This window comes from Oculina patagonica, chromosome 4 (genome assembly GCF_052425735.1).
Source record: "Oculina patagonica isolate OP01 chromosome 4, crgOcupat, whole genome shotgun sequence".
NCBI lineage: Eukaryota > Metazoa > Cnidaria > Anthozoa > Scleractinia > Oculinidae > Oculina > Oculina patagonica.
The window spans coordinates 16,278,697-16,306,580 of record NC_135761.1 but is presented as its reverse complement, the minus strand read 5'-3'; the positions used below and the strand labels follow the sequence as shown (position 1 = coordinate 16,306,580).

The 27,884-nt window shown below is 39.7% G+C and overlaps 2 protein-coding genes across 2 annotated transcripts; both read left to right on the top strand.

The window, feature by feature from the left end:
- Positions 1 to 4,720: 4,720 nt before the first annotated feature.
- On the top strand, positions 4,721 to 17,093 carry LOC144649701 (putative aminopeptidase NPEPL1). Its single transcript, XM_078509265.1, has 13 exons — positions 4,721 to 4,906; positions 8,788 to 8,964; positions 9,578 to 9,835; positions 10,417 to 10,498; positions 11,750 to 11,892; positions 12,655 to 12,732; positions 13,145 to 13,245; positions 13,743 to 13,797; positions 14,522 to 14,689; positions 14,946 to 15,023; positions 15,564 to 15,606; positions 15,719 to 15,786; positions 16,645 to 17,093. The coding sequence occupies exons 1-13, from the start codon at positions 4,757 to 4,759 to the stop codon at positions 16,768 to 16,770; spliced, it is 1,527 nt and encodes a 508-aa protein (XP_078365391.1). The 5' UTR covers positions 4,721 to 4,756; the 3' UTR covers positions 16,771 to 17,093.
- A 1,380-nt stretch (positions 17,094 to 18,473) lies between these two features.
- On the top strand, positions 18,474 to 27,522 carry LOC144649798 (NADH dehydrogenase [ubiquinone] flavoprotein 2, mitochondrial-like). Its single transcript, XM_078509389.1, has 9 exons — positions 18,474 to 18,574; positions 18,678 to 18,761; positions 21,140 to 21,202; positions 23,266 to 23,353; positions 23,746 to 23,845; positions 24,479 to 24,576; positions 25,305 to 25,414; positions 26,142 to 26,218; positions 27,309 to 27,522. The coding sequence occupies exons 1-9, from the start codon at positions 18,515 to 18,517 to the stop codon at positions 27,400 to 27,402; spliced, it is 774 nt and encodes a 257-aa protein (XP_078365515.1). The 5' UTR covers positions 18,474 to 18,514; the 3' UTR covers positions 27,403 to 27,522.
- Positions 27,523 to 27,884: the final 362 nt, after the last annotated feature.

Sequence of the window (27,884 nt, the reverse complement as noted above, 5' to 3'; positions counted from 1 at the left end):
AATGACAAGACAACCGGACCTCTCCAGCTGCCAAACAGTACACCGACTGCTGACCACTCACTGTGTTTCAAGCCACCGTGCAAAGAGATGCAGATCGACCCCCAACCAGCAGGTGTTGTTGCAACCAGTGGACCCTGTTACCAACCAAAGAGCCAGGTTACAAGGACCGGACGTGTCACACAAGTCCCAACTAGATTTAAAGACTAAACAAGGACTAAGAAAACTCTTTTTATTGACATTTTATTGACATTGGGTTCTTATTTCCCCATGAAACTGTTCCTGTTGCCGTTCAATGTACACACTTGATTAATTTGTTATGGATTAGCATTGACTTAGCATGTCTGATTACTCGGCATTTATACTTACAGAAAGAGGGGGATGTTACGGTTTGCCCATTGCGTGACACGTCACGTATGAGCATGCGCGCCCAGGAATCATGTAATCTCTCGTCGTGCCGAGCACATGGTTTAGAAAATAAAACTTCAATTTCAGCAAACCTATTCGTATTTACGCTACACTCTTGAATCAGGGCAGTCTTTTCTCTCTCGTCCCCGAACAAGAACTTAGTGTATAACTTGTTACATTGTACAGCAATAAAAGCGCCACCAAACCCCATTTCGCCAGTCAGTTGTCCAAGTGGTTCTCGTTCAAGTTCGCTTTGCAATCTCTGTCCTTTTGTTGGTGAAGAACCACTTTGGAATTATTGATTATTGGATGTTTGAACTCTGTTTATTTTAAAAAATAATGCTCACTTGCAAAGTTTTATGTTTTATATTTAAAAAATGCTTCGTCATTTCACGGCTTTTAAGACATACAAGTTGAAATTGCCATTAAATGCCTGCGAGCTTTCTGCTGCAGAGCACTACTCTCAATGTTGTGCTTCAATTCGGTTTGCAAAATTTATGAGGGTGTTGTCCACAGATGTTTTTTACTTAGTGACTAGTGTTCCCGTATTTCTTCAGTTGCGTTGTTGTCCGCGCATTTGGTTGTTGTTGTTGGCGCCTCTTTGGTGCGGCGTGTTTCATGTTGGTTCGTCGTGATTGGGCCTCCCCGGACGTCAGTGACATGTTATATATGTTTATCTCAAAATCATTATTAATAAAAAAAATATTGCCTGCTAAATTTGGCAAATGTCATTGTTATAGTATCAAAGTCAACTTCGAATTCCCTTGTGTTTGCTGTACTGTATTACAAGCATCAAAATCAACCTGGGACTCAAGGACTGTTTGTCACTTAGTTTTAGATGTAATACACCTCAAAGGCAAAATCGTTTTAATTTGTTGTTGTTGCAATTGTCCATACCTGACAAGTTTTGCTTTGTTGATGGTTGTCCAAAGAAAAAATTAAAAGAAATACAAAGAAATAAACTATGGTTAAATTTTTTACAAATGATTTAATTTAAATGAATTATTTGTTTGTACAATTTGCAATCTGAATGAACCAGGTTTTGAGTGATTATCTGAACAACTTTCCTTGCTCTGACCTTAAACATTATCAATTAAATATACCGTACAAGATCAAAGCTTGTAGATACATAAAGAGAAATGTGTCTTACCTTAACTCATCTAGATTCTTGTTCTTTTGATAAGCTGGCTTTCAAGTAAATGCAACAGTTTCAAGATTAACATGCTCCCCTCTGTGCCACTTTGAATAAAACTACAACAGAGATACAACAGATATACACTATAAGAATAGTTAATTTCACTTTTTAAATACTAGTTAATAAGGACTTCCCAGCGAAAGGGGAAACAACTGATTAGAAACAAAAAACCTATTAAGTTTAATATTCGAGGTACTGAACACAACACTGGCGATGTGCAACCACAGGCAGACCACCCTATGTGTTCGTGGTTAATAATCGTTTACTTAAGACGAACAATAGAAATATGTTGAAATCTATGAGAGTTACATCCTCGGATACCCAGGGGCAGTTTGGGGGCGGTGCGCTTTCGGGCCGATTTCGGACACATGGTCGCCCCTGGCACTGTCTCCGCCAGTTCCGGCGTTTGCTCCTTCCTCCTGGCCCTTTTTGTGGCCTTTTGCCCTCCTCGGTGTCTCGTGGGTCTCGTGCACCCCGAGGCCTGGGATTGTTTGTGCTGCGCGGCCATTTTTGCTTGCGGCCCTCTTGTTTTGTTTTTTTTTCCCATTCCCCTTTGTTCTGTCGCGCACATCATGGTCGACACGATTCGCCGCGTGGCCCGTGCAGTGGTCCCCGTGGCGTTCCGTCGGGCAACGACCGAGATTGTGTTCTGTCTTGCGCGCACTACAGTGTGCTGGCAGTCGTCTGGCTTTCTGGCTCTCCTGCATCCGTTGTGGGGGCTCCACGCGGTCTGGGCCTTCGTGTGGCTCGGTCTCCTGGCGTCCGGCCTTTTGTGGCCTCAGGGGGTCCGCCGCTGGTTCGGTGCGTGCCCAGGGGCTGTTTGCTCTTGTTGTCTTCCCGTCCCGTTGTCCCAGCCCCGTCCCCCTCTCCCCTGGTCTCCGGGGTGGGTCGAAAAAGCTCTGAATAAAGCTCTGAAAATTACATTTATAAATTAATTTCTTTCAAAATATGCACGAAATCACAAATGCCATGTGTGGGTCTAAACCAGAAATCAATGCTGACTTGCTTTTCATAAAATTGTCCAAAAACTTGTACTTTTTGTACAGTATGAATTGTTTTTGTATGATTATTTCATCTACATTTTACATTCTATCTTTTTTTCACACATGATCACATTTATTCATCACTTGTCATACAAGTCCATAATTTTACAGAAGGCTCTTTGGGTCAATTTTGATGCTACTTGTACAATTATTTTGTAGCATGCAACAATTTTACAAGTCAATGATACAAAATTGATTGTTTAGTGAAAATGAAGCCTACAGCTTGTTTACAAAAGACCATATTCACAATAGCCACCATGTTGGTTTTCGTTTTTAATATTATAATGCAAATTCGCCATGTTGTCTGCCAGGGGGGCAAACATTGAAATGATGCTGTTTCAAAGAAAATCAGCTCGTGAAAAAAGTTAACTATCTGTGCCAAATTCACATTTGAAAGCCAAGTTAGGGAATAATGATTTCATTATTAAGATTAGTTTGAGCAAACTGCTTCATTACTTCACTCGTTAAGTACGCAAGACGTTTTTTTTGTTTTATCAAAAGCGTCAAAATTGTGCAAAACAAAAAATGATGATAACCAAAGAGAAATAAATGAAGTGGTAGACAGTGGACATAATGTTTTTATCACCAGACACACGAATCCATGTTACGCCTTGTTGGCACACGTGGATGCTGGGACGAGAGGCAAATGTTGTCTTCGCTGTGTGGTAGTGGAAACAACTTGATGTGCAAACAAAAATAGATTGCCCCTCTCCGATGGGGATCAATTTGACCAGAGTCCAGTCTATTTTGGAACATTTCAGCACTGTCATGGGAGTCACGGACTATATGGCGGCGATTTTGAGCTGGTTTTGGAATTTCAAAAGCGGCAAGTTGCTGAGAATGACGAGGTAGGTGCAAGCACACTTCTCATCCTATCTTTGGTATTTGAAGTCAGAATATAAGTGGTAGCTTTTTTTGTGTGCGAAATTCGAGCCACTTTGAGCACATGTTGCACCCCAGTAGCGACCAATGTTTCCTACCTTGTATTACTTATGATAAACATGTTACAGTAATTCGACGTAAAATAGCTCAAAATGGCTTGAAATTATGCTGTAACAAAAGCAAACGACACTATTTCAAGTTCCGTCAACTTAATTTAGAATTTGCGCTTTTTTTATCGCTCAAAATTTTTCCCTTTAAAACCCATATAAACTCTTATATTTTCAAAGGCCGCCATTTTACTTTTATTAATATATTGGCAAGATTTCCGCACAGGACCCTACATTAATTATGCATACAATATTCTGACTGATTCGTTCTTTTCATGATTGCTGTTTGTATAGTGATAGTATGAAATATTTGCATACATAATTAATGTAGGGTCCTGTCTCCTGTGCGGAAATCTTTCCAATTATTTTCTTCTACACTGCCGGCAACACGTTTTTAAAAAGAACACTAATTATTGACGCTTTTACTGTGTGGAAGAGTTAACCTTCGAGCGAGGAAGAAGCGTACCTTTCAGCATGTTTCCAAACAACTCAACTCAAGCCATGCCAACCGTGCAAAAAGTACGTAGCTCAAAACTAGATGGAAACGCCGAAATGGCTATCAAATGCCGTAAATACTAACATTGTTCAAACAGCCTACCTTCCTGCTCTGCACAATTACCGCCGTGAACCTCAAGAAACATGTAACAGCTGACTCGTTGTACAAAATATTTGGAAGAGCCACGAGCTGTCACTAGAGCTGTTGAACATTTTGAACATGGTTGAGGTTGAACGGGTTTCGCATTTGCGCATTTCGCGCCCTTTTTTCCTCTACCGCTGACCAGTCACGTGATCCTTCGTATTCCTTCGTGTTTCCTTCGTGAGTCTTCGTGCGGCATTCGGCATTCGTGAATCTGCGGGATCGCGGGATGGCAAAGCCCGGTCCTCGATCAATCAAAGAACTGATTTCCGCTCACCAAATTTTTTATAATATGAATGATTTATTTTCAGCGAAGCTATACTGTTCCCTCTATTTTTTTGAGCAGTTTATACGAACCGAAGTCAACGAGGAGAGGTGCTAATGAGAAGATGGAATGGAACAAAAGTGATCGAAATGACCGAGCTGACCTGGGTTTGGGCCTGCGTTCCCGTGACTATCATCTCAGCGGGCATTTTCTTCCATCAAAATGGCGGAAACCACTCTCGTTTTTTCCGCAGCAAAAACTACATTTGATCCTCAAGTCCAAGGATGTTTGATCATTGGGCAACCACGGCATCTTCAGGCTGTGACATATGATCATTTTGCAGAGAAACTGTCGCCAAGAATCGATGCTGCGGTATGAAAACAATTTTTATTGAAATTTAAGCTTATTGTTATTTATTAATTAAGCTTATTTTTTGTTTTCATTTTAAAAAAGTTAAAGCTTAACTTTTATTTAAGCTTACGTACATTTTACCTCAGATTTGAACGTACGGGATCTGTCGTCATTTATATTGTAAATCGACAGGTATATGTCAGAAATATTTTCCTTTCTATAGTATGCCGTATAACGTAAAAAAAAATCAGATCTTTTGAAACAAGATCTGGTTTTGAAAACCTTGATTGCTTCATATCAATTTCAAATAGTGCAATAATTATTTTATTTCACCTGACTATTTCGCTTGTTTTTACCCTTAACATAATACTTCATGGAGACATTGATTCAAACAGGGAAGGAGTTTCATTTTTGTCCCTTTCAGGGACAGTGGAACATTTTTCCAACTTGGGGGGCGAGGGGAGGGGGGGGGGCTGACAAGTGACTTGAAGTGGGGGGCTTAAGAGACTCTTCTCTTAGCAAGTCTTTTTTTTTTTTCGGAAAAAGTGGGGGGGGGGGGGGGGGCAGCCCCCCGGCTCTGCCATCCCTGCGGCTTTCCCTTTTCCAAAACACAGTCTCAAAAAAAGTTTATCTTTTATTCTCATTTAGGAACCAAGAAACCCTTATGGTTTTTTTTTTCAAAGTTGCAAAATGATCCATTAGAATTAAATACAGTTTTTTGGTCAGTAGGCATTTACTTTTCCTTCATTTGTTTATAAAAAGAAAATAATGAAAAACAAAGGCAAAGTAAAAATGTGCTAATTAAGAGGGATGTGTCGAAAACGAAGACCCAACGAAGACCTGCCTAGCACTGGTCGGAGCCCACCGGTCCGGCCCACTGGTCTCGAAGACCCACTGGTCTCGAGCGGTCCGGCCCACGTCTCGGCACTCGGACACTGCCGCCCACTGGTCTACACCCACTGGTCTCGGCCCACTGGTCCGGCCCACTGGTCTAAACGGCCCACTGGTCCCTTGGCCGGCCACGGTCTAGGCCACAACGAACAGAGGATGGTGGCGTCCTCGCCGCATAGCGCTCCTCTTTGCATAAATTAAAATGAATCCGAACGCGCGGGAAATTTGACAGTTCAGTGCGATCCGTGGGCTATGAATTCGTGTCAGCATGTCACACAACCTAGTTCAAGATATCCCCGTGTTGCTTTGCGCTCTCCTCGCGCCAGACGCGAACCGATGGGGTCTCGTTTTGTAGAAGAGGCCGGGTGAAACTTCAAAAAGACCCTCGCTCAAAAGCTTTTTCCAGACGCCAAAAGAAGCGAAACCAGTATTTACCCAGAGTTGTGTGACGGAAGTGACATGAAGTGAAGGTGAAACAACAGACGTGTCAATAACACTCGAGGCTCAGAAAACATTAGCGTGTTCTGAGAGAAATATACGGAATATTGGCACCGGCTGTTTAAGAAAGTGTTTAAGGAAATCGTCCGCCATTCTGTTTGTTTATTCGCTATTATGGCCGCAATAATATATTCCGCTTTTTTGTTTCTTTTTCTCTTGTTTAGGCGGTTTTTCCAACCGGATCCAACTGGGTGTAATCTGGCCAAAGGCATGTCTAAAAAGACCGGTCTAAACAAGCACCGGTCTAAAACAGACCCACCGGTCTTAAACGAAGACCACTGGCCTAAAAGCTATGCTTCGGCGATGTTATTAAAAGCCACTCATCCTCTGTTGTCGTTTTAGTGGGTCTTCGTTTTAGACCGGTGGGTCTATCGTTTTAGACCAGTGTCTTCGTTTTAGACCAGTGGGTCTTCGTTTTAGACCGTGGGTCTTCGTTTTAGACCGGTGGGTCTTCGTTTTAGACCAGTGGGTCTTCGTTTTAAACGTTTTAGGCCAGTAGAGCGACAGCCGAAAGCTCATTATTTTTAATATTTTTAGCCAGTGAACTTTTTTAATTGTTTTTATAATATTTATGTCTCATCCTGGCTGCGCTTCAATCTTTAATCAAATTTAAATTGTTAAGTGCAATTCCAAGTTTGACAATTTCAACTAAGCCTGTCGCTAATTTATCGCAGTCTGTTAATAAGCAGTTGACCATAGGACAATATTATTCCATTATCCTTTGAGACAGAGGTGGAATTATTATGTTTCATATGGGAAAAATAAAAACCGGAACTTGGCAACTTGCTCAGGCAAATTTAAATTGAAAGTTGCAAGTTGCGAGGAGCAAACTGTCAATCAATATTGGAACATTGCGTCGCAACATTGGCTGTAACGTGAGATACACTGGATTCAAGTTGAGCATTAAATGGTCTCAGTTGTTGCGTTCATAATCACGGTTGATTGATTATGTTGTGAGGCAAAATGACAGATATTGTTAGACAGTATGACAATGTTCTGTCTAGGAAAACGCACATTCTCACTCATCCAAGGACTATTAGGTACATGGCAAAAAAATCAAAATAGAATACTTCTTCTATTCTCATTCATAATGATAATGTAGAATTCAGAAGTGCATGGATTGCATTAACTCTTTCGCTGCGGTTGTCGAGATAACTCGACATTTCATTTCGTGACTCTGAGTGCGGTTGTCGAGTTTTCTTGACATGATAAACAATCCCAGATTTCCTTTCGAAACTTTCTTCAATAGGGACGCTATGATCAATAATTACTTCAGATACCCTCTAGGAGAACTGGAAAGCATGACAAGCACGATCTTTTGCCGTTTGCATATAATGGAGGAGTATTATCCGGACAAATTCATGTTACAATGTTGCTGTTTACGGCCAAAGGACATTTAAACATGGCGTCGAATGAGAAATTTTCAATCGAGGAGTGCTTCGAAGAAGATTCTAACCGACTTTCGCCAAGAATATAACAGTTGTGGTTAACGAATCAAGCGATTTCAATGAACAGATTGAGTATTTGAGACGCGGCTATTGCAAAAGCGCAATGGTTTCAACCTTCATAGCTTGGGAAGTGAAGCTATCAGATGGCGAACGAAATTGATGAAAGGACCAAAATGCAATGAATTTTTGAAAAGGTTGCTTTTTACGCGATGTAGAACCTTATGTTAGGCACAATTCCTGAAAATCTAAATTAAATTGCTTGAATAGAACGAAAGGTATTGTTGAATATGATGCGTGACTGTGTGATTCAATGCACTGTGAAAAAAATGCAGCACTGCGGGGGAGTAAGGTCAACAGAAAAGTCAGCAGCGAAAGAGTTAACCTTGTTTGTTTATAGAAAATGGCGCTATAAAATGCTTAATCACCAGCACGCGTCTAAGCACCCATTTGCTTAGATTTGGGGCATTTCTAAAGAGATACGCAAGCCGAGAAGTCCGGACAAATTTTCGACCCTCCCACCTCCCTTTCTACAAAGTAATACACCACTAGGCCACACCTATTCCCACAGCAATATTAAAATAACTAACAATAACAGAAACTTTAACATTAACAAATCGTTGAAAGTTCAGTTACTTTTAAAAGAATTGTTCATTTTAGCAGTAAAAAATAATATACAAGTCATGTACAGAACAGTGAATGTTCATGAGTTTATCTATTCAACGTCAATGACTTTAGTAGGGTCTCTTATCCACAATATGGGTGCTTATTAGAATAGGGGTGCTTATAAGAAAAGGGGCGCTTATTAGAATGGGGGTGCTTATTGGAATAGGGGTGCTTATTACCAAAAACACAATTCGAAGGGGGGCGCTTATTCAGAAGGGGGTGCTTATTGGAAGGAGGGCGCTAAATCGAATCATTACAGTCCATGGGTACACAAGGCAACAACAGTCTGCCATCTTGTAACTGTCTGAAATGTCACTTTTTTAAAATAAAAAAATCTAATACCCTCGAATAAGTCCCGTCTAGACAAAAAAAAAATAATTTTCTTTAATTGATTTCTCGTAGACATTTAATCTTGTGCTCCACACCATGGCTGGATCAGACGCTTGTCCAGTTTGGTTAAATCAAGTGGTTATCGGTGCACTGCCTGTTGCAGCAAGTCGACATAACTCCCCTGCTCATCCTCATTTCCTAAACAAGCTTGTTTGTAGTAATCTCCCTGGTGGTGATGCTTGCATTGTGGTAAGTAGATGTTCACTGTTATAATTATTTCTTGTGCTTTTGGGGGGGGGGGGGGGGGGGGGGGGGGGGGGGGGGGGGAAAAAAGAGGTTGGGGGGGGGGAATTAAACACCGCGGGCCGCCCACCAAGAAAGTGTTTATAGGGGGAAAAAAAAAAAAAAAAAAAAAAAGTCCATTTTATCTGGGCCGATTTAAAGAGGGGAAATGCTATCCACCCGAACTCGCTATCCAGTGGATAACTGTCATGCAAAACCTACTTCGCTATCCACCAAATAGTCATTTATCCAGTGAATAGGGTATCCACCCTTTGGACAACTGGGGCCTGATGTATCAATTGGTTTTTCGGTGACCTGGCTGTCCAGGCATTCACCACAGTAAAATGGATGTTTGTTGATATATGAAAGTCAGTGAATAGAGGCCACTGGAACTTAAGTAAAAAAAAACAATCTACTAATAAAAGATTTGGGGGGGGGGGGGGGGGGGCCCCCCCAAAGACTTACCTTTACCAGATTGATTTTTTCCACTAAATTTTTCAGTCAATATACAGATTAATAAATAATGTCAATTCTCAAATTAGTACTACAGCGTAACTGTTATGTTGCTTTCTTTTTCAAGGTTGTCTGTGAAAGAAATGAGGCTTTTGCCTCAGCATGTGCTATTGCCAGAGCTTTTCCAACTTTTTCAAGAAAGTCCTCTAAAGCTAAAATGATGTCAAAAACTGTAACTGTTGAGTTTGTTCTCGTGGGAAACAATGATTCGCCAATCACAAGTGAAGATGCAGAATGTATGAGTGTAGTTGCAGAAAGCATCCGTCTCAGTGCCCGATTAGTGGATATGCCGTGCCAAGATATGCACACAAGTGCATTTGTCGAGGTAAATACAATAGTTATTACCAAAAAATAATAATATGCAAGTCAGAGCAGGGCTTTCAAAACAAGCTGGTAACTGCTAGATTTCCACCAGCTACTTGATTGTATGTCACCGATTCGGTACTCTGGTCATAGCAATCAGCTCACAGCAAACAAGCTTGAGCTCTGCCAGTTGCTGGCGCCCCCTTCAAGACATTTTGAAACTCCGCTCAGAGTTATGTAGGTCAAAGAAACTATACTTTATCTCATTGCAACCCTCCAAGTTTTTTTACTTAGTGGCCATTTGGCCGCTGACTGCTCAGGTTTGGTCGCCAGTGAAAAAATTTTAGTCGCTAAATTAAGCTCACGCTTTCAATCTTTCTTCTCAATTTTAGTCGCCAGGCTGGCAACTTCGGTTCCAATTTAGTCGCCAGCTCCAAAATTTTAGTAGCCATGGCGACTAAAATGGTCTTAACTTGGAGGGTTGCATTGTTGGCTTTTGCCAAAATTTAAGATAAAATTTGACAACTCTTCCAAGTTGACATAATTTATGAAAATTCAAACTTAGAGGAAAGATTTTGCTAACCACAATTTTTTTTTGTTCAGGAAATAACTAAAGTTGGTGATGAGCTTGGCATTGTTCCAGTAATAATAAAAGGAGAGCAACTTAATCAAAATGGTTTTGGTGGTATGTTTACAACAGTAGTAGTTTTAGTATAAACTAAAAGCTATTTGTTCTCAGATTTTTATATTTACTTATCATTAACATTACAAAAAGAAAAGAGGATGGTGATTTTGACCTCTGATGGGCAGAAAGTATGTCTGCCAGTATTAATCCCAATACAACTGAACTTAGGAAGACTTGCTTGTTAGTGACAAGTTACTCTACCCTACCCTACCCTACACTGCCCTTCCGTACCCCCAAAGTCAAGTTATTATAATTTGTAGTAGCTTGCTATACACAGTGCCTATTTTGCCAGTAAATACTTTGGAGGAGAGGTCAAGGTACTCTGAGAAAATGCATTATCTTTCCCAAGGACACTTTAAACTTAGATCACAGCAAGACTCAACTGAACCCTTAATGGTGATGATGATGATGATGATGATGATGATGATGATAAATAATTTAATACTGATCCAGAGTAATATTCAATGAGCATAATTTAACCACCAGCGGAATCCATGTGTTATTGCACAGACCATCTTTAGAAGCAGCTTTGACTGCTAATGCAAGTTCTATTATCACTATTGCTGCTTGCCCTGTATTGAGTACAAGCCTACTGTATCAGTTGTCACCCAGGTTGCAATAACATTCATCTGGTACCCAGTTTTCCTGTGTAGACAGATGCACAGTGAGAAAAAACATTGCGCTCTTTAGGAACACAACACTAGGGTCCAGCCAGGTTTGAGTCTGTAACACTATGATTAATAAATTATGTAAGACTACAGCAAGTTAAATGGCTGGGAGTTACATTTATTGATTGCTTGGTACTGGTAGATCCATGGGTGACTTCTGAGCAAACAATTAATAGGTCGATGTACTTTCATGGAACTACTACTGAACCAAATAAAAAGAATTCTTGTTATGAACAAAATGTTGCTTGTTTGTTTGGTCCCTCTTGTTCACTCTTTTAGTTTTTATGTAATGTTTAATAAATGAGCAGCAGTGTTTTATCTAGTTTAAAACACGAGGCGCAGCCGAGTGTTTTAGACTTGATAAAACACGAACTACGAATTTATTAAACAGCTTAAAAATCTTCTGATGTAGATCAACTCATTCTTGCACTAATATTTAGATTTGGGGTTATTTTGGCCTAGAAAATTGGACGTAAAGTTAAGCTGTGTCTTTATCAGATATAAAGACACTCAATCATGAAACATTAATTTCTTTTGTATTTTCCTTATGAATTATTAATGAGTTTTTTTTATTTCTGTTCAGGACTCTACGGAGTTGGGAAAGCTGCTGTGAATCCTCCAGCCTTAGTAGTGTTGAGTCATACACCAATGTCAGCCACAAGGACCATAGCTTGGGTTGGAAAAGGAATCGTGTATGACACTGGAGGACTGTGTATTAAGGCCAAGGTATGTACATGTCTTGGAAGTCTGTAACTTCATTTGATAGACTGTGAACACATTAGAAGTCCCATAATTGTGTCAAATGTGCCCTTGAAGAAGGCAGGCTTGAGTAACATGTTAAGAGGCAGACACTGCTATTCCCTGGAAAGCTTCTTCAACAATATTCAAGATGGTGGCTCAACTTGATCGAGCAGTAGTTGATTGACAACCCAATCAAAAAAACTTGATGTAGCCATTTTTCACAGTCAATGCATTAGGGAAATCGCTATAATTAGTATAATGTTATATGGAAGACTGTTTTTTAAGGGCAAGGTATCTATTCAGTGAGTGACCCCAATTGTGATTTGTGAATAAAAAAATGGCAGAGCTAGAAAAAAAGAGTAGATAACAGGGCTGGAAATAACGGCCAGTCAACGGACAACAAGAGCTCATCACTGCCGTGGATAGTTTATGAAAGTGCATAATAATGTGGTAAAAAAGCATTTAATTTCTTGACCAGCCATGAAAGGGGAGAACTGAGTAAGTAGGGAAATTAATCTAAGAATCAAAGTTCAAACTCATAGCTAGTTGAGAATCCCCTGACCCTCAACTAACTTTACTAAGCCGTGGCACATGAAAAAAGATCTTGACTGTCATATGTGACTAACAAGTCTTTCTTTCATTATTGTTTTTGTTATCCTTGAGGCTGTCTGTACCAACATCCAAATTCCCAATTATGCCAGAAAAGGATTTTTTAGTAAAAAAAACTTTTTTCCATTTCATTTACAGACCTCAATGCTTGGCATGAAAAGGGATTGTGGAGGAGCAGCTGGCATTCTGGGAGCTTTTAAAGCAGCTGTAAAACAGGTCAGAGATCCAGTTTTCAAATGTTGTGATATTTTATATCTGAGCTGAACATATCCATGCTCTGTTGCGGAATTTTATGCATTTCTATTCTGCTCGTATGGGAGGAACAGTGGCCTAATGATTAACGGGCTGGACTCTGGATCAAGCAGTCCAGGTTCAAGCCATGAGTGGGTCATTTTGTTGTGTTCTTAGCAAGACACTTTACTCTCACAGGGCCTCTCTCCACTCAGGTGTATAAATGGGTACTGGCCAATTTACTCCAGGGGGTAACCCTGTGATGGACTAGCATCCCATCCAGGGGGAGTAGAAATACTCCTAGTCGCATCATCGTATGGAAACTGGGATAATCTCCGGCCTGATGGGCCACAAGGTTGTATGCAGACTTAACCTTACCTTCCTTCTTCCTGCATAGGGCTTTAGTGAGAATCTTCATGCTGTGTTCTGCATGGCAGAGAATGCTGTTGGACCTCATGCTACGAGACCTGATGACATATTAACATTATACTCAGGAAAGTAAGTCTTGAGAAAAAAGTAATGATCAGGTCTGGCTAGCTTAGATCAAACACAACAATTAATTAAATATATGTGGACTTATTTCAATTGATCTGTAGTTTGTAAGTTTTGGAAAGACTTGAGCCGGGGGTTCAAGCAGGTCATAGACAACCTGGAAAGTCGTGGAATTTTATAATTTTATTTTCCAGGAGGCCTGGGAAGTCGTGGAATTTAAGTTTAGGTCATGGAAAGTCATGGCAATTTATGGTATTGATTGTACAAAACAAATTAGTCAGGATTTTTTGTGAAGAAAAGGGTAAAAACGTAACCGAAATCACGATTTTAAAAATTTCATGGAAAAGGTCATGGAAATTCATGGAATTTCAAATGCTCAAAAGTCAGAGTATGAACGCTGAAAATAGATTTGCACATCTTTTTTTTTAATTAACACTATCACTCAAGGCAAAGGATCATTTAAAATTTATAACTTACTTACAGAAATGATTTTCATCTTGTAGAACTGTTGAAGTTAACAACACTGACGCTGAAGGGCGTTTAGTTCTTGGAGATGGGGTAAGACCAGCTTTCATTATTTTAATTATTTCGCATCTTTCTGTCCTTTCTGTGGACAAGAGTATCACTAGAAAGCAAGAAGCTGGTATCGGAATGATGACACTCCTGCTGTTTAGATTATTATTCAAACACTGGAAGCCAAACTGAAGTGAACAGAACAAACATAGAAACAACACTGGGCTAATAAGAACTCGACACAAAAGTGGGTGACCTGCCAAGCACGGGAATCTATTGGTTAAGAGGGTGGTGCAAGATTTTTAAGCCAACCACAGCGCCTTTTTTTTTTGGTTTTGCAATCCTACACTTAGTAATTGGTCTAGCAAACTACTGACACTTAACTTTGTCATCCCATCAGAAGTAAACCCAAAGCCAATTTTGGCTCACTTACACACGCTTTCCTGCGATTCACTTCGGCCATGTGTATTTGGCTCGAGCTTTGATTGATTCACTGGATTGTCCGTGCCATTTATGATTGACCAGAGTCGTTTCTTTAGTTTTACAAGAGTCCATCGAAAATCGCTCTAACACTCGATAGAAAACCGTTGTAACAATTGCTACCTTAATAAACTTTCAGTGGAGATTTGGCTGGAATTTTCTGACTCCTGTTCAAACACAATCTACGTATAGTTAATTTTCAGTTACTTTGAAATATATTGAAGGCCCTAACAGGAGTTATAGTTCTTTTCTCATCATATTCGTTTGTCCTGATTAATTTTATTTCAAGGTCGCATATGCAAAGAAAGACCTTCAGTGTGACATCATTGTAGACATGGCTACCTTGACTGGTGCCCAGGGTGTCGCAACAGGAAGATACCATGCGTCACTTTTAACAAACAAAGAAGTATGGGAACCAGCTTGTGCTGTGGCAGGGAGATCAAGTGGAGACCTGGTGGTGAGTAAATTTCCACCATTTCACACTTTCGTGACATTTATTGTCATCTTTTTTTATCAACACCCTAAAAGGCTGGGGGAAAAAAGCCCTCATATATAGGGGTTCATATACAATATATCAACATTTTAACCTTTAATAAGATGGCTTAAATTAATCTTAAACATAATTATTGATGAAAAATATCTAAAGTTTTATAAACTTGTTTTGCAGTGGACCATCCTAATTTTTTTTTTTCGTTTCATTCTTACTTCAACAGTTTCCCGTGCCGTACTGCCCAGAACTTCATTTCTCTGAATTTTCAAGTGCATTAGCAGATATGAAGAATTCAGTGCAGGTTTGCAGCATATAGGTTTAGATCTTTACTCCACGGTGAATGTAATGAATGAAGTAAATTTTAAGTGTTTTTGGTGGGAATGGGGGTCATTAAAGCGCGTTGTGACGAAACACGTCGTGCTATCGTAGAATATATACCTAGTTATGCAACGCTTCCTAGTGGTATACTATGCAACATCCCACGAGTCACTTGTATTTTCTCGGTATGCACACGAGCCTTTAGGCGAGTGTGTGTACGAAGAAAATACAAGTGACAAGTGGGATATTCCATAGTATAGCACGAGAAAGTGTTGTGTAACTATTTTATACCATGCCATAGAAAATACGCTTACTAAATTTCATCGAGAATAAGATCGCAGCGCACGAAGGGAAGGTTGGGTTGAATACCGTCGAATATACAACGGCTTTCCTGTATTCTGTTGGCTGTATTTTCTATGGCATGATATAAAGCATGGTATTCCAGTGAAATTTGCTCTAAAAAAATGTTGAGCGGCATGCAGTACACCATTGCATGTTATTTCACATTTTGTTTTCATTGCAGAATCGCGATAATGCCCAAGTATCCTGTGCTGGTCTTTTTATTGGTACGTACAGTATGGTGACTGAACACTAACATTACACTGTGACTAACCTCTTATTTCATGTTACAGGATAAGCCTTTTTACACATTCTTTATACCTTTGTATTGCATTTTAGGTTCCCATATAGGATTTGATTTTCCCGGAAGCTGGTTACATTTTGATATGGCCGCTCCAGTTCACATGGTAAGAAAACGTTTCCTTGATGCCATCTAAAAAACTCAGTAGAAATAAAACAACTGGAAGTCCGTTACTTCATTCGATGGAAGGCACGGTGGCCTACCCCGCATCCCATCCATCCCAACCACTTCATCCCGTACTGCGCATAATTTTACGCGTGATTAGCGCGCGCACATTAAGAAAATGGCGGCATTTTCTATACGGCTTGGCTCGCAAGAGAGGTAAATCGTCGTTTTCTCGTAAACGAGTACCGGGACCTATCATTTTTTTTTCTCTTTTTCAGAGTCTAGTAATCGCCTTCTTTCTATAAATGACTATAAACAAATTTCTATTTAGAAAAAGAAATAATCCACGGGAATGTGAACTTAGCCAGTACTCGTGATAATATAATTGTGACCTCGAAATCACTGCATGCTAGGAACAGTTTGAATTAGTGTCGATTACAACTGCGTGCCTAAATCATGAAAATAATTACAGGGCTACTTAACGGTCCTTAGCAGCACCCTAAGTTCAGTTACCTTAGGACGTAGTTCTCTATTTTGCAGCTTCTGTCATCAGTGTTGCGTGACACAAGATTGTATTTGTACTTGTTTTCTTAATGTCTATCTTGCCACGAATTATCACCTTACTTGCCCACGACGTACTTCCGTCTGGCCTCGTAGCTCAGTCAATAGAGCAATGAATTCCACCGAGGTCAAAGAATTTTACTTTGCCTCGTCTAGTCCCCGATTTCGTTTCTAGGGCTAACGCTCAGAGGGTTAGATGAGATCACTTTAATGACCATAGAGTTAATTCTCTACTTTCCAGCTTAGAAGACATTTGTACTTGATGAATTGCTTAAACGATGCCTTATTGCTGTTGTAGGGTGAAAGAGCAACAGGTTACGGAGTGGCACTGTTGGTGACCTTATTTGGAAAAGTGTCTTCCTCCAAGCTTCTTCAGAGTATTGCACCCGACCTGCCGGCAAAGGATTCTGGGTTTGGCTTTTGAAGAAGCTATTGTAGTGTGTTTTGCGTGAGTCTGCAGAGAATATAGCTCAGCGGTCTGCAAGAATAGCGCTTGCGCACGGACAAATATTTGAACTGAAATTTGCATTGAACTTTCAATAACGTCGCAACCTTTTAGCCCCATTCAGCTCCTAATGTCTTTTTTAGGCGTGGATCTTATCATGTGCCGAATTGTACGCATTTCGCTAAAAGCAGAATATTGCTTCCAATAACTTGCGTGCTTGGTTCATGAAAAGTAAAACGTCTGAGAAGGACGTAGGCTCGTAATCTGTAATCAAATGAAATAAAAATCCAATTTACTTTTCATTTGTTTTGTGGATTTGTTAAATATTTTTTTCGAATCTAGAGAAGGAGGATGGAAGAAAAGCCCCCAAGTGCCCCAACCGCTTTTCATAAAAAGGCACAAAGCGATTTTATGAGAAAGTGCGAAAGCAAAGAAAAGGAGAAAAGGATAAACAAGAAAACAACTCTCAAATGATTTGGAAGGTTTCTTTTTTGGCTGGTACGTCGCTTGTCCCTGAGACTACCGGTAGCCTAGCCTGCGAACAGGCTTTCTGGAGATTTCCGAAGGGCGCTTGGACGGCGCGAATTTTTGCCCCGTCGGCCGAGCGCTCTTCAGAAAGCCTGTTCGCAGGCTAACGGATCGGGTCATGTTGCATATCCTTCGCATCTCTTCTCGCCAAGTTTTAAATCAGTTAAGTCAAAACTCAACTGATACTGATGATGTGAATAGACCCTTTGCAGCAAACGAAATGACATCTTTCTGGAGGACATCTAAAACCAGAAGCATATAACCCCAGGGGTTATATGCTTCTGCTAAAACAAAGTGACTAAGAATGTATGATCGTGTTAGAGTTTCTGACAAGTTTGATTTGCAGTGCACTGTATAGTGAGGTGCGAAAAATCAGTAGAATATCAATTATTACCTTGGCAAATTAAATAATCATTCAATCCCCGATAAATCGATAACTCGAACTGTTTTCCCTTCCCTTCAAAGCTCGAGTTAGGACAAGTATTAAAAAAAAAAACAAATGTTTGTCGTCCCCACCCGCTTCATTTTTTACAGGTTTGGGGGGGGGGGGGGGGGAAGGCCGCGGCGCCTCTCTATTTTAATTTTTTTTTATTGGAAAAGTTGGAACGAACAAAAACCAACAGGCGTTACTTTCACTTTTTACCTAGTTCTCCTCAATTTTTATTTAAAAATACAAATAACATTATGTAATACATGAACTCGGGTCAACATTTTAAAGCCTCGGCACGCTAGGTCCGTACTGGACAGGTCGATTACCTTGCAGGATTTATTTGCAAGTTCGCTTCTGGAGATGTTGACGAAATAACGAAAAATAAATAACAAAAAAAAGCGCCCGCCCGATTTCTTTTTTATGGAAATCCGGAAGAGAAACATTTGTTGTTGTTTTTTACTTGGCCTTACTAATCAACGGAAACTTTACAACCTGACAAGTGACCTCCCACGCAATCGAATCCATGCAAATAATAGACGCACTATTTTTGTGTGTGAAAACATTTTCACTTGTGTGGGATTTTGACGATTCACACTATAAAATCTTGCAATAGTCCCTCCTGGCCTGTCGCTCAAAAAGTTTTTCATTCGTTCCCAATCCCCTTTTCATTTTTTCTCTGAAAATACTTTTTGTGTAGCATTACTTGAAGTCACTGGCGTTCTGCTTAATAACCTCTGACCAGAGCCACTCTTCTGTTTGGACGCCATGTTGTCGAGTTGGAGAACTTTGTCTAAATCCTTCTCGTTTCTGCGTGCTGTTGGCAAGGTAAGGATATAATTATAATGTAAAATAAGTATCTATATTTCGTTTCATCCGCTTAAATAAAAACATGAAGATCAAAGTCATGACAAATGATACGAAATTGCAGGCAAGTCAACAAGCAGGCTCAAGTGTGAGCTCAAGATGTTTTCACCGTGCTGCAGTTCCACTCATGTCAGATAAGCTGTTTGTGGTGAGTTTGTGCACTAAAAATAAAAATAAAAATCTAGCTTGCAGCCAAGACCTGCACAAGCATACTGCTGTAACTAACTCAACTACCTTTGCTAGTCGATTTTGGTTCGGAATGTTTTGGTTTGTTATGCAATTTTAACAAATTCAAAGATTTATAATCCATTGCTCCTCAGCAAATATTCTTGAAAGAATCAAAGAAATCAGTAAAAAAATTTTTCCTGATTTCCTAATTTAAGGTGCCTATGAAGTAAAAAATAATTTTGCTCAATTTGCTTGTTTATGCCTTAGTAAGCACGAATATGTATGTTTAAGGGATCTAAAGCGCTTTTTTCTAGTATTTTTTGAGCCTCGAAGTTTGGATTTCGCAATTCGAAGTGGGTCCGTTTCGCGCGCGGTCAAACGCTCGGGTTTCACCGGAAATGACGTACTTAGTGGTTCTAAAGACACCAGAATTATGGCGTAAAGAGAGTAAAGAGGGCTGGCGAAAGCTATTTGTCGGCTTCTGAGTCAAACAAAGGCAATTGCACAAACGAAAATGCAACAAATACACTTATTTCCTTTGGTGAAGCTTCGCGGAGTAAATGGAAGCGAAACTTCCCTGTGTATCGTAAAGCTTTTCGCTCTGATGAAAACGTAAGAAGAAACAAATCCTGTTCCGTCGGCAGCTCAAGGATCGCTGCTCTCAGCACAAGCTCTTCCTTGCCACAAATGAAACGGGAAAGTCATGAAATGAATAGGAAATTTATTAAAGGAATTATCTCTGTAAAGGATATGGCGGTCTCTGTATCATTCTGCTCTGATCGACTAGCCGAAAGAAAGATCTAGCAGTCGCGCCAGGAGTCAACAATATAATTACACAGCTGGGTACAGTATGCGTGTTATTCTTTTATTATGAGACTTTGTTCCTCAAAATTTAATTTGTATGGTTAGTAGATCGTTTTATCATCCGTAAGGTAGCAGTCGATTCCTTTCCCAAACACTTCAAACGAACGATCGCCAGACGCGAACGAGAACATCTGGGAACGAAGCAAAAATATGGAATGTAAATTCGACTTTAGTGAGTTAGAAATGCTTGTTTGTTTTCAAGTACTGCGCTTCGAATGTTGTCACTCACGTCTCCTTTGATCTGCTGGATCTATGTAAATTACCGGCAGTATTCGTATAATGGCGAATGCACTTTTAATTAATACACTGAGACCTCGCAAAATCTTGGACAAATTTTACGGCTGCCTACGCGAATTATTGGCCGATATAAAACACGCACTGTAATCAGGCTGATTTATCGTATCCGGATAAAGACGGTTGAAAATATACCATAGGGCTAACGTACCATCAAGAGAAACAACTGCAGTTCTGTTTATTCCTTGAAGAGGAAATTTTTAGTTTCGTTTAGGTCTAAAAGTGCTAATCTTTGGTGTGAAGAATATCTTGGCCGTGTTGTCAAGTTTAATTATGTCACTCATAGTCTCTCAGTGCTCTCATGCTTCGGAAAAATATCTCAGTCCCTTATACTTTCCCACACAAGAATACCATCAAAATATGAAAGCGAGCAACTGATATCTACTTGTATTAAAATCACCAAATCGTGATATAATAACGTTAACGAATAACCACTGGGATAGACGTACCGTAACGTGAATTTAATTACACAAGCAATCGGCAAGCAAGCAACCCTGGCAAACAGCGCTCGTGTCAATTCCGAAGCTGCGAAACCAGTGTCAAAAATCAAATCGCGTCGATGTATGTCCTTTTGGAAACAATAACAATTCTAGTTATTCATTTTTATAGGGAATTTCTCATTGTCCTCGTCGACCAGCGCTTGTATGAAAGAGCGCTCGATCGGCTTGTGGTTGGACAGGTCCAACTAACTACTTCAGTCTATTTAGTGTCAGGATATTTCGTTGTGCGATTCTTTTCTGCCTGCATATCGTTCTTTCAGGTCATGATTTTGATTTATCAACGAAAAAGTAGCAACGATCTCAGCTGCAGTAGTGAACTTCACTGTGTATCAACAAAATCTAAGTGTAAACTGATCCGTGGAACCACTTACTACGTCATCCGAGCCAAATTCGTTTCCAGTCTTCGGACCCACTGTTTTGTCTTACCGAGGGCACTTTAGGCGGCAAAAAGTCCGATTTCTCTCTCTTTGACATTATCCTTTTTTTAGCTTTTCGGAAAGTAGACATAATAAGCTACCAAAAGGAGCAAAAATATTTTTTACTTCATAGGCACTTTAACCCCTACTGTATTCAAACTGAGGGTAACTGAGAGGATAACCAATACTCTTTGTTTATGATGTCACCATATTAGATGACAATAAAAGTAGGTTTCTCATTGGCTTCTTATAACTAGTGATGTCATTTTTTTATTTTTCTATAGCATAGGGATACTCCAGAAAATAATGCTGATACCCCATTTGAACTTAATCAGAAAAATCTTGAGGTGAGTAAATTAAAGGTATTTTATGTTTATTATTGGTTAAGGGGTAACTTCAGATCAGAGTACGGGTATGAGATTCAGTATGAGTACAACTTTTTAAACCTATGCTTTTGATTATTACATTTCATACCAACCTCAGACCAATAGCCTCCTTTTCTGGATCTGGTTATGAAACTGGATTGGAATTTGAAAGTTCTACTTGTACATGATCTCTTTTTTTTGTACTCTGATTGAAGGCCCCTGTAACCATTTTCCTTGAGGCATGCACAGTCACTTCAATCACTGGACATAAGAGCACCAGTGAAGGGGCATTCTGTGTACATCCAATGCCCAAAATACACCAAGTCTATGCTATACTATAGTTCTTTGTTTTTCTAACCCAATCTAAATGAATGCCAGTTAAGATATTACTATGATCATACACCAGTATGCCGCAAACTTTTGAAATTCATGCCAAAGGTTATTGGTGAAACCCACATAAAATGCAGCCTGACTTACTAATTTACAAGCATTTTAATATCCCCAGCCATTTAAGGTTACTGTAGACCTTCAGGGACCCGTGTCTTCCGGAAAATCGTTCATACGCGCATTTCTTTTTTACAAAACCTTAGAAAAGTACATGTATATATCACTGTAAAGCTAATAGAATGTAGAATCTAAAGAAGCAATTATTTTAGTTAAAGATTTAGTTCAATGGTAAGCTCGCGCAAGCCTTAAACTGCAACACTGACGATGTTTGCTTAATTGAATTACCTGCTTTCGTGTTCTCGCATACGACTAAACAAACTGGACAGTGTCAATCAGCAGGTAATGGACTACAAAAGTGTGTGAGGCTTTTTTTTAAATTCCTATTGGTTGCTGAGAAAATCTATTGTAAACTCGGCGACTAGAATATTTGCTGATCTTCGTCACGTAAGAAGGCGTAAAACGCAAAATATTTGAAATATTAAAAACGCCTCACACACTTTGGCGCGTTAATAACCTCGCAAAAATAAAGCCCGAGTTTTTTGCTCCTAAAGATTTGCAAGCTTATCACACCTCATCAAAGTGTTTGTCAACGCGGTCATGCTGCCGACCAATTGAAACACAAGCTTGCGTCCCCAGAGACTCCTCACCAAAATAGTTCATTGAAATTCACTAAAAACATTATTTCGCAATCAAATCATGGTCAAATGATTTGAACATAGGTCTGAACCGTAAATTTGGCCCGAATATTTGGAGTACTAGTAGCTAGATTATGTGGAAAGTAAGGACAACCAGAATGGATTCCAACACGGGAAGACAAAAGGAAAATGAAGCGCTAGCAAATGGGAAAGGATGGGAAACCAGCGGCGAAAATAGCAGCCAAAATCGGCTGACCGGCGATCCCAAACAAAGTGCTGTAGCGGGGATGAATTTGTTCGGTAAAGCTTTCCCTTGAGTGTTATTGTTCGATTTGTTTTTGAGCTCCAACTGGACATCAATTTGCTTCTGGCTTTCTTCTAATCTCCCTCTTTCATTTTCGATTTCTTTAACATGGTTTTCTTACGAAATTTCGTCCAAGTTGTGTTCTCTCTTTTCGACGAACTCATATCATTTTTTACAGACCTTTGCATGAAAATTCACTGATCCTTGTTGCCTAACCCATGCTAAACAGCACAGCTCTTTCGATTTAAATAAAACATTCAAATCTGCGTAACTCGAGTCACCGGATGAAGTTTTCCGCGAAAAAAGTACGGAGCGCCCCATGTGCAATAAGGATTATAACACCTTTTGCTATTTATTAACTTTTCTAAAAAGAAGTTTTTCCTCGATATCTCACGATCATTTAACAATTTTACATTACTTTTTTCACCAAACTATAAATCAGTGTTTTAGGTTTAGAATGAGCAAAGAACAAATTTTTCGCAAAATTTGGCCTCTGAAGGTCTACAGTAACCTTAACCAATCACACATGGTATTGTCTGGGATCTTTCCCTGTAGCATGAAAGTACAAAAAGCTGACAAAGCATAGAAAACAATTATGCAACATGCATTTTATATTATTATGACAAAACCTAGAGGGGGCATGTGTTGTTTCGTTTTAGAGAGCCAAAACAATCATGGATAACTACCCTATAGGATACAAGTCAGCTGCTGTTATACCGATATTGGATCTGGCACAAAGACAACATGGTAAAAAAACTCTTAGTTTTATTATATCTATAGTGCAGGATCCAGTTTTTGTACTATCTAATGTATAGCGTTGGTCAGGATAACTACTCCTGGTTGGGGTCGCTATGTTATGTTCTTTGGCGAGACACTTTACTCTCATAATGCCTCTCTCCACCCATGTGTATAAATGGGTACCCATGAAATAATGCTAGGGTTCCCTGCAATGGACTCGCATCCCATTTAGTGGGAAGTAGAATATTCCTAGCCGCTCAATGCTACAGAAACTGGGATAAGCTCCAGCAGTATGGGCGGCATGGCTCAAGGTTTCCACATATCTTGGTGCCGGCACTGTACATGTATGTACATGTTGTGCTGTTAATAATGCCTTGCATTCCGTATTATTCATCTGTTAGGTTGGCTACCGATATCAGCAATGAACTATGTTGCTGATTTGTTGGAGATGCCAAAAATGAGAGTGTATGAAGTGGCAACATTTTACACCATGTTTAACAGGTTTGAATGTCTTTAGTTATTGCCTTTGCCCACTCTTCAATGCAACTGAACATTTGATGCAAGTGAATGGGATATTTGTCTGGCCATGCAGATCTGATATATATCTTAATTTAAGGTCTTCTCTTCTGCAGAAGTCCAATCTCTCCTTGCTACTCCTCTTTTTTGTGCAATATATAATATAATGGACACATGGACAGCTCTCCAGCAAGAAGAAAAGTGTTAGAAAACACTGAGATAAACAACGTAAAATAAGGAAAAGTAACGGGGCAAAGAAAAGCGACAGGGGTCAAAGCAAAATAACAGGGTGGAGGGCCCAATCATTTTATCCCTAGCTAGCTCACTGGAGAAGAAATTTCACGTAAACTGTACCTCAACAATATGGACACCTCCATAATACAGACACTTCTCTGTCCATTTGGTATCCATCTGCATTTGTAACAACCTTGCTTGAGATAGCAGTGTTGTTTAGCTGGACAAAAAAATGGAATTTTTATATTTTTATTCCAAACATTGAAAAAGCAGTTGTTATAAAGGTGATCACTTGGTAGAGATGACTACCTGGCACAGTGGCACAGTAGTTGTCTTTGTGTGTTTGAAATTCATTGTTAGTAATACAATCATTATTCATTTCAGGGAGCCAGTTGGAAAATACCACATTCAGGTGTGCACAACGACACCCTGTCAACTCAGAGATTCTGACATGGTGGTGGATGTTATTGGCAAGAAATTAGGTACACCTTTTTAGAATATTTTTTTAGTCAGTGAAAGGGGCTAGAGAAATGTTCAATATTGAAAACATATCAGCCATTCATTGAGCTCACCCTTCTTTCGTTCTAAATTTTTAAACTCTGGTTGCAAGCAAAATGTGGCAAGTTTGAACTAGCTACATTAATTTAACTTTGAGTGAAACTTGTTGGCTAAAAAAAACATCTGTTAATCAAGCTTAGGAGAATCTTGACCTGGGTCTAGAGTACAGATCTCATTGCATTCAGTCTGTACTCGTTATCGCTCAGTTAAGATTCTCCTATACATGAAGAAACCTCCTGCTCAGTTAAATGATTTTAAATTACTGTGTCAACATGCCATTAAGTTGAGTGAGAGATGTTTGATTGACCGTTTGAATGAACTGTCTGTAATGTTTCCAGTTTGAATTTGGCTTTTAAATTGTATGTTTTTGACTTAGTATTGATAAAGCATATGTCAGTGCCGAGTGACGAGCCCACTAAGTACAGAAGCTCAGTTAATTGGGACACTTAAACATGTTCATTTGCTGGTAACTGTGTTCCACTATTCACATGATTATTCATGACAATAATGTTAGTCCTTTGCACCTCACACAACCTTACTAATAATTATTTTGCAGTGCTCTTAATTTTTTCAGAGTTTCCTTATGGGTCGATTCACTATGCAATTATTTCTTATTTGTTAAGTGATAAATGTCCTGTATTCGATATTATAGGAATCAAGATGGGTGAAACAACTAAAGATGGCATGTTTACTCTGAGTTCAGTGGAGTGCCTTGGAGCTTGTATTAATGCTCCAATGATGCAAATTAATGACAATTACTATGTAAGTAGCATTAGATATTCAAAATCATTTGTTGCTACTGAGACAATCTTGCTTTATATAAAGTACCGGTACTGAAAATTGCAAAGTAGTGAATTAAGAGATAACTTGCATTGTGGACCTAGCCTGCGAACAGGCTTTGTGAAGCGCTTGGACGGACAGCACAAAGTGCCAAGAAGGAAGGCCTACCTGCATCTCTCTGGATATCCCCTTTTGTTATGCCCCACCGACCAAGGGCTCTGGAAAGCCTGTTCGCAGGCTAGTGTGGACCTTCGTTTGGATATAAGTCCCCTCTATTAGATGACAGTACTGAATAGGGCTAAATGTTGAAATGTCTTAAATTCTATTCCACTTATAAGCCCCTTCATTCACAAGCCCACCGAAAACCCCTTGTATAAGCCCGGGGCTCGTTTCTAGAAGGTCCTGAAAAGTTTTCGCATCCAAAAAAGCCATAGCAAAATCTCAAACCTTATGACTGCAGAGCTGTTTATTCCATGATATTTTTCATATGAACAGAAGTTTCCTTCTTCCAACTTTCCAGGCCTATACACTTAGACTCTGTTTTTAAAATACAGATAATTTAAAATGGCTTTACCAGCCCAAAAAGTTTTCGGTGCTTTTGAGAAATGGGCCCCAGGACTCATAACCGGAATTTTACAGTATAAAGAAAATCCTTTCCCGAATCTTTGGAGATATAACATGAAATACCGGTATACCTTGATTTTTCCAGGAGGATCTCTCAGCCAAGGACACAGAAGAAATTATAGATGACCTCTTAGCTGGAAGAACGCCAAAAGCAGGGCCCAGGTAAAATTTGGATTCGAAGAAACATCTGTTTGCAAAAAATCTGTTGTATTTTGCGTCAAGATGGCATATAAACATATGTAAATAAACCCGGGAAGGGACACCAACCTGGCGGATACGGTCCATATATGGAATCGTCTCGGAAGTCACATGCAAACCAAGAATATTAATTCATAAATTAAATGGACACTGTCACAGGGTTTTTTCTGCTTTTTTGGTAAAAAGTACTAAAATTGGCAAATTGGTCTTGAAATGCACCTAGTACATCGAGATGAAGATTTCAAGTAAATTGTTGTTGAAGGTAGAAGGGAACCATTATTTGTTTCAGCTTTTTTTGCAGGCCTTGAAAAATCGGCCTGACTTTTTCAAGTTGAGATCTTAAGTTCCTGTTGGCATCACAGTAATATCAATAGTTTATAGCTTCAGTACACTGGCATAGTAATTTTTAACAAAACTTGACCATTATACGTAGGTGCTTTGTGATTTTTGAAGTTAAGATTGTGACAGTGTCCCTTTAATTCGCTTTTTGTGCGTACGTGTGAGCCCAGGGGGGGTACTCCGGGATCCAAGTGACGGGGATGTGCGAAGGATTTTTTTGGGGTCGAAATTTTCGATTCCGGGATTTTTTTTGGGTAGGAGAATTTGGCAGGTATTTTTTTGGGTGACTTGATTTAAATAGGGGATTTTTTTGGGTATTAAAATCAAACTAAAGTGCCTTGGCGCGGCCTTGGCAATTTAGGGGTAATTTGACAAGGGATTTTTTTGGGCGTTTTTTTTGGTCCAGGGATTTTTTTGGGTAATGTCGGGAGACTTAGGGATTTTTTTGGGTCCTGAGTTTTGCCTCCATTCGATCATCCCCGTCACTTTGATCCCGGAGTACCCCCCCTGGGCGTGTGAGTAAGCGAGCGGTTGTGTATCCATGCATTCGTGCCTTCATTCGTTTGTTCTTTTTGTTGGGCATGCGTTCTTTCGTGTCTGTTCGTTTGTTCATTTGATCGTTCATTCGTTCCTTCATTAGTTGAAAACCCGTGGTTGCCTTCATTCTGTTTGTTGTTTTTCCTTTTTTTAACTCTGGGTGTACGTTCTTTCCCAGGAGCGGCCGATTTTCCTGTGAGCCTGCAGGAGGCTTGACAACACTTACAGAACCACCAAAAGGTCCCGGATTTGGTGTACGAGCAGACCTTTGAATGCTGTACTTGTAGCTAATGTCATTATGAGCTGTGTAACATAGATTTTGGGTTTAAAGCCACTTGTACCCTGTTTAATGCTGTTTGTAATGTGACCAATAAATGTCAGATTTTATTTTATGTGAGTTGTTGTTACTCTGCATTATTTTTTGTTTGTTTAGGTGAAAAATTTTGTTCAATAACCCTGGCGAGTTTCCAATTACCCTCTACTCATCACCTACAAAAGAATTGCTGTTACATCGAGGTTTAGGGGAATAATTTGATTTTTGAAATAATTTTGACTTCACTCTTTTCTTTGGGATCAATAGAGTGTAATTGGAAACTAGTCTATTGCTAACTCCTTGAAAAGCTGGGACGGCTGTGGTTGTAACAAGGGGGCGCGGGACTGATGATAACTGAAAAACAATGGACTGGATGTTCCCCTCGTCATATTCCCTTCGCTTATTGCCCAGTTGGTCTTTAAGGAGCTATGTCACGGTATT